This window comes from Octopus bimaculoides, chromosome 13 (assembly GCF_001194135.2).
Source record: "Octopus bimaculoides isolate UCB-OBI-ISO-001 chromosome 13, ASM119413v2, whole genome shotgun sequence".
In the NCBI taxonomy this organism is placed as follows: Eukaryota; Metazoa; Mollusca; class Cephalopoda; order Octopoda; family Octopodidae; genus Octopus; species Octopus bimaculoides.
The window spans coordinates 10,271,798-10,279,405 of record NC_068993.1 but is presented as its reverse complement, the minus strand read 5'-3'; the positions used below and the strand labels follow the sequence as shown (position 1 = coordinate 10,279,405).

Genomic DNA, 7,608 nt, shown 5'->3' with positions numbered 1-7,608 from the left:
GATTCGCAATTCTTAGCGCCAGGCATTACAGATGCACAGGTAAGCACATCTTAATACAGCAAGCTAGCAGAATCATTAGAGTCTTGGAAAAAATGATTTATAGTATGTCTTCAAGATCTTTACATTTTCAATGTTGAACGAAACATCCATGTTTCCAGAGGTGAATCATTCAAACTCCAAAGAATTCCTCTCAACACATGACTATGATGCTCCCCCACTACTTCTGCTCATGATCAGAGATGCACATATCGTCAGCCACCAAGGGACATAATCAACTGGTTAAGGTCAAACAACTGACAAGTAAATCTGTGGTATTGAGCAGAATATTTGCTGTAGCCATCTTTTATACCAAGACAAAACATACTACTACTACTACTACTACTATTTAAGGAGGCAAGCTGGCAGAATCATTAGCTTAGTAGTATTTTTCTGGCTTTACATTCTGAGTTCAAATGCTGGCGAGGTTGACTTTGGCTTTCATCCTTTCAGAGTTGTTCAAAATAAGTACTGCTTGATCACTGAGGTCAATATAATCATCTAGTTCCTGCCAGTCAAGATTTTAGCCCTTGTACCTTATAGTCTAAAGAATTAGGATAATAATTCACCATTTTGTAGGGAAAAAGCCAACAACAAAAGAGAAAATGTAGGCGAGGGGAGAGTCAACATACCAAGTATTGGTACCACTAAGAACAACGACAATAATGGTAACAACTATATAAGGGGCATGAATACAACAGTGTAGTGGGCAAGCTCATACACACACACAGATGCAATGAAGAATGAATATATAGTGTGTGTGTTTATCTGGCAAGCAAAACAAAATTATCATTCTGAAATATAACAATAGAACAAAATTGTTTGACTGATTTATTGGTTAAGAATTTGTTTGCAAATTGTTCTTTTTCTGGTCCGGAAGTTGACATGTTTAGTTTTGTTTACAGATAAACACAGTGGTTAGTGGTGCTTTGGATCGATTACATTATGAGAAAGACCCGTGTGTAAAGTACGACGTGAACAGGAAATTATGGATCTATTTACATCGAAGTCGGACCGAACAAGAATTTGGTAATTGCTGGGTTTTTTTTTTTTGTTGTATTTTTTATGTAAAATTTTTTCATCAATTTATTAATGCTATCATGATCACCATCACCACCATCATCATAATCATTTAATGTTTGTTTTCCATGCTGGCATGGGTTGGACAGTTTGATAGGAGCTGGCAAGCCGGAGGGCTGCACTAGGTTCCAGTCGTCTGTTTCTACAGCTGGATGCCTTTCCTAATGCCAACCATTTTACAGAGTGCACAAGGTGCTTTTGTTTGTAGCGCCGGCATGGGTGCTTTTCCATGTAAAATTTTAAATGTTTTATTCAACTTTACGATGAAAGTAAACAAACAAAGTTTGTTTGTTTACTTTCATCGTAAAGTTGAATTTAATGTTAGCGTCTTATGAAGCTAAATTTATAAGTTCTAAAATTGCAGAAGAATTCGTTGCTGGGCAGTTTAGCTTAATGGCAAAGCACTTGACGCGTAATCACAGGGATGTGAGTTCGAGTCTCATGGCTGGTCAGTAGCGTATTTTTCTGCAATAAATGGATAATTTATCCTGATCACGCTATTTATAGCATTATCACGCGTTTGAGAAATAAATTTATTTCTGTTCTTTTTAAATGTTTTATTTTTTTCTGCTATCATTGAAAATTATTTTTACTCTTGTAAATGCTTCGTGCTTCTCATTTCTTTTTCTTCATAATTTCAGAAAAAATTCACCAAGCTCAGGGAGCAGCTGTCAAAGCCAAGAAATCTTTACAAAAGCCGAAATCTAGCAAATCTGTAAGTTTTTTTTTTTTTTACTTTGATTTAACTGTAAAATGATATTGAACATAATAAACACCAATTTGGGAATTTTATACTCAGTAGTGGGGTCAATAACATAGTTAATCCGACCAGAGATCAATATTCACTCATCATCATCATCATCATTTAGTGTCTGCTTTCCACGCTGGCATGGGTTAGACAGTTGACTGAAACTGGTAAGCTGGAGAGCTGCACCAAGTTCCAATCTGCTTTGGCATGGTTTCTATGGCTGGATGCCCTTCCTAACGCCAACTACTTAACAGAATGTACTGGGTGCTTTTTATGTGGCACCAGCACCGGTGAGGTCACCAAGTGCTTGCAAGATAAAACCCCATCAACTAAGCTAGATATAGACTAGAGGAATAAGAAACTATGATAGAGGGAGAGGAGCAGATGTCTTGCTGAAGAGGTGAATACATAGCTTACCCACCTGGAAGGTGAGAGAAAGAAAGAGAGAGAGAAAAGAAGAGATGTGAGATTGGGGGTACAACAAGATAGAAAATATAATCTTATCCTTTTTTTTTTCTTCTTTTCAGAAATCTAAAGAAATGGTTCCTACAAGTACAGCAATAACAACAGTATCATCATCAACTGCACAGAATTCAAAGTCCTCGCCTTCCATCACAGTATCTAGCTCCGACAGTACAGCACACCCTGAAGAACCTGTTATCCCTACGATGCCAAACCTTGTGGTCTCAAGGGCACCCAAACCCACACAAAATGCACGTGTAGCTACAAGTACGACGCGAACTTTACAAGGAAGCCCAAAATCTAATCTGAGTGCAGCTAAACCTGCAACGATTAATCTTAGTCTTGCTCAAGCGCCAAGCATTGGTAGCAGCAACTCGGTGACCAGTATTGGTAATAGCGGCACTCTGACCACCATACCAATTTCTGAAATTACGAAAGCACAGACGCAAGCTTCCGGAACGCATGTGCAAGGAACCATAGCAGCGTCAGCGTCGACCTTGTCGAAACCTTTGACTTTTGCCATCGTGCCTTCTCAAGCCACAGGAACTAGTGGCTCATCCGCCGTTGCTAGCCAGGTACGGACATCGACCGCCACTGCCAAACCGGTCTCTCTGAACCTTTTGCCTGGTCAGATAGTGACCAAATCTGGCGGGGCAGTTTCTGGCTCTTCACTGCACCAAGCTACCGTTGTGATAACATCCAAGCCGGAATTATTACCTTACCAACAGCACGTGACGTCGACTGTTTGTGTGAATAGTAGTAAGTCGCTGATGACTGGACAAACCATTCTCAGTACAGCTAACCGAACATCGGTGTCGACTGCGACTACTGCCACACCCATGGTTGCGAGACTTGTCTCCGGTCCACAAATGGTTTCGGTTGGCAACTTATTGACTGGAGCTGCGCAGAAAAATACTTCTGGATCTGCGGGTCCAACAACCATAAAAATTCAAGGTAACGTTCTTGCTGTTGTTTTGTTTTTATTGTTTATACAAACATACATACACACACATGCATATGCTCACTCGCAAAGAAACACTTGGACACCTACACAGACATGTACACATCTACATTGACAACATGAACACATGCACACCTCTATGCACATAAGCATATACACATGCACTTCACACACACATGCACAGATACTCAAGCACACATGTACACACAGCCAAACACATATACACACAGACACCCACACAAATGTACAGATACATGCACAAGGACATACACACATTATCACCATCATCATCATCCTCATCATCGTTTAACATCCACTTTCCATGCTAGCATGGGCACATACCCATACATACATGTAGACACACACACACACACACACAAGCATACAGAAAGCCCAGTTAAGCTCTAATTGTGCATCTATTTTTTTTATTCAGGCATTGTGTACCCTGGATAACATTATCCATTGTGACCCTTCTTTTTAAAAAGATAGGTGCCATTTAAAGGTGTTTGGCAAATATTCCTAACTAGTCTAACAAGCACGTAGACATCTCTCTTTGTCAATATTCAAAGGTGGTTGGCATGGTGGGATTAAAGATCCAGGTCTAAATCCAACATTTTTATTTTATGTTTTACAAGCCAAAGTTAACAAATTCACAATTCAAAATAGTTTCAAAGGTGGAGGTAATAATAATAAGTTCTACTCAGGAATTTTTCAATGAATAACATGAGACCTTTTGGTTTTCTCTTCTCTTAAATTATGGCCTTCCTTTAGTATTCCTGTTGTTTTAGATCAATGTACAGATGTATGTATATATGTAAGTATACTGTAAAGTGTTAATATGTATGTATAATATATAATATATATATATTACAAAAATATGTTAGTGTTATTTAATTTCTGAACGGTTTTGCTGCCATTTGTTTATGTAGTTTGATTTCTTTATCCATCAATTTCTACTGAGATAGAGACGCTAGTAAAATTAATAATAGAGAAACAAAAAGAAAACTTTGGAAACAACCTATAGGGAGATAATTGAGAAAGACTTGAAAGTGAACATAAGATTGCAATGTAAAGTAAATATAACAAATCATCCAGAATCCTTGTCCGGTACTGGATTGATCCCAAAATCTAACCAGTTCATGCCAGTCAGGAGGCCAAACATCTCTGAAAGTTTCATCCGATTCCATCAAGCGGTTCTTGAGATTTCTTGTCGATAGACAAACAAACACAACTGAAAACAATACTTTCGCTTTCGCTAAGGCAGAGGTAATTATGAATTATTATAATTATCTGCATCACTGTGTGGACCTGATGTTTGCTTCAGACTTGTGGTTTCAGGTTCAGCCCTACTGTGTAACACCTTGGGCACGTCTCTTTCTGCTGTAGCCCTCAGCTAGTTAAAGCATCGTGAGTGAAACTGGTAGATGGATACTGAAAAGAATCCTGCATGTGTGTATGTCTGTGTTTCCTTGTGATATTACACACTACTAATTGTAAATGAACATCACTGTTATACAAGTAGTGTCATTTATATACAATCTTATGTGAAAACATGTCTGGACTAGGAAAAAATATTAGCTTGCTTGGAAACTGGTAAGGGTTGGCAACAGGAAGAGCATCCAGTTGTGGAAAATCTCAATGAATTTCACCCAAGCCATGCAAGCATGTCAAAGTTGAGGCTAAACCTATGGTGGCTGTTGTCATATGGGACACTGAATAATTAAAGAAATTAGAAGTTGGACTGATTAAAAATAGAGATTAATAATAGTAGGAGCTGTCATAGTCACTTTTTTCTTTTTTTAAAGAATTATTATTTCAAATTTTATTGCTGTTGTACATTAACACAATTCCAGAAATTTGTACAGAGCAGAACTAGAAAATTACTATATTTAAATCTCACAACATGAAATATTCAGCAACAGTACTTTGGAGTAAAGATTGTTTGCCAACATAACATGGCAGTCCTGGTTTAGGACTAATGTTGCTGTAATTTAGCCCCAGGAGACATCGTCTCCAGCTGGCTATATGATACAATCTGTGTCCTTATATTTTTGAACAAGGGAATCTAGCAGATCGTGTCATACAGCCAGCTGGAGACGATGTCTCCTGGGGCTAAATTACAGCAACATTCATCCTAAACCAGGACTGCCGTGTTATGTTAGCGAACAATCTTTACTACAGAGCAGAACTAGTTGAATAATTCAACCCTTAAACCATTTTACCACCAATGACGGTTTTAATAGCAAAAGTCAACAATGGCAGGATTTGAGCTTCAAATGCAAAGGGATGGAACTAAACCCTGCAAGGCATTTAACCCTCTTTTTTTTCTTTTACTGACACTGTTGGTTACAATGACATGGGTTTCAGTTGGTCCAATCAATGGAACAGCCTGCTTGTGGAATTAATGTGCAAGTGGCACATTACACTCCACAAACACACATACCTTTAACATGGTTCTCAAGGAAATTCAACGTGACACAGGATGTGACAAGACTGGCCCTTTGAAATCAGGCCCTGCTCATTTTTGCCAGCTGAGTGTCTTGTTCAAGGACTCAATGTTCTGTCAGGTATCAAACTCACAACCTTATGATCGCAAGGTGAATGCCCTGACCACAAAGCCACATTTGATTTATTTTCATTTTAATTAAAGCATGTTGTTAATTATTAACTTTGTTTTTGTAGGTAGCAATATTCTGCAGCCAATGTCTGGTGGTAAACCAGTTCAGTTGACTGGGAAAGCTGTACAAACGACCAAAGGAATTTTGCAGATTGATGGGAAATCCCGTCCATCGGTGAATGTTATTCAGACTGCTCAGGGAGCATTGCCAACAATTAATATCATACCACAGGGCAGTAACACTTCTGTGGTCACTCTCACAGATTCTGCCCAGATGACCAGACCAACGAGCTCAACAGGTAAGCTGTAGAATTAATTAAATTTTTTTTTAATATTTAACCTTTTAGCTTACAGATTATTCTGTTAAATAAAATGTTTATTTATCTACGTTGTTTTGAATTAATCATGTATTATTTCATAGCTTTGAGATTTCAAAGATGGGATTCTTTGTTTTTAGAATAACATTGTAGGGTATGTCTGAGAGTTCAGACATGTCCAGTTTAACCCTTTAGCATTAAGATTATTATGTGAAATGTAATGTTTATTTATCCACATTGTTTTGAATTAATCATGTATTACTTCATAGCTTTGAGATTTCAATGATGCGATTGCTTGTCTTTAGAATATGACATTGTAGGGTAAGTGTGAAAGTCCAGATGTGTCCAGTTTAACCCTTTAGCTTACAGGTTATTCTGTCAAATGTAATGCTTATTGATTCATATTGTTTTGAATTAATCATGCATTGTCTCATAGCTTTGAAATTTCAATGATGTGATTGTTTATTTTTAGAATGACATTGTAGGGTAGGTGTGAGGGGCTGGTGTAAACACAAAACAGGTAGAATATGGCTGGTTTAAATGCTAAAAGGTTAATCCTTTTAATACCAGCCTGCATGAAATCGCTTCTCCTCACCAGTTCTGTGAGACAAATTCTCTGTCTTAAAGTGATATGAATTAAAGCCTTTCACCCAAATTCCATTTTAATTTGTGTTCCAAACACCATTTTAATAACGAGAAAGTTATTTCACTAAATTCTTTATTATTTTCCAAATTAATTGAGACAAAGCCAAACTTGAAATTTTAAGGCAAGGTTTTAATTTAGAACACTTTAGAAAATCAGACACGGTCTCTGACAGGATAGGATGAAAAAGGTTAAAATTCAAATCTGAAAATGTAAAGAATTTTTCGGAAGCTTCTATTTAAAACTCATCAATTTTCTGTTTGAATTCTTTCTTTCTTTCAGTGACAGCTAATTCAGGGACAACGACAGTACTTAGCTCGGCATTGCAGTCAGCAACTGTAATGTCACAGTTGAAAACGGTTGCTGTTACAACCTCTGCCAGTACTTTGCTCAGCCAACAGCCTTTACAAGTTGTCAGTCAGCCAAAGGTTGTCTCCCCTGGTCAAGGTGGCATTGTAGTTACACATCTGGCTCCTGGGAACATCACCCTCCGACCAGGTAAGTCAATCCTCCCCTCCCTCCTCTCCCTTTTCCCCTTTCTATCCCCCCCCCTTCTCTTAACAGCTTTCACTTTTGTAGTGACTCAGCTGAACTGATTTTAAATTGTACTTCAGTTGTAGCCATGGTGATGAATATTAAATGTATGTTACTGCTAACATATTTGAAGTAAAGATTATAAAAATGTTCACTAGAAATAGAAATATCATTTTTTTAACGTCCACTTTTCCATTTTTGCAAGAGTTG

At 37.8% G+C, this 7,608-nt stretch overlaps 1 protein-coding gene across 1 annotated transcript in view; it reads left to right on the top strand.

Moving 5' to 3' along the window:
* The window catches only part of LOC106874551 (nuclear factor related to kappa-B-binding protein), a 40,383-nt gene that overhangs the window by 29,107 nt on the left and 3,668 nt on the right, over positions 1-7,608 (top strand). Inside the window, exons 18-23 of the mRNA XM_014922322.2 lie at positions 2-39; positions 942-1,065; positions 1,758-1,831; positions 2,392-3,280; positions 5,970-6,203; positions 7,147-7,362. Coding sequence (XP_014777808.1) covers positions 2-39; positions 942-1,065; positions 1,758-1,831; positions 2,392-3,280; positions 5,970-6,203; positions 7,147-7,362 — 1,575 coding nt within the window. The remainder of the gene's footprint in view (position 1; positions 40-941; positions 1,066-1,757; positions 1,832-2,391; positions 3,281-5,969; positions 6,204-7,146; positions 7,363-7,608) is intronic.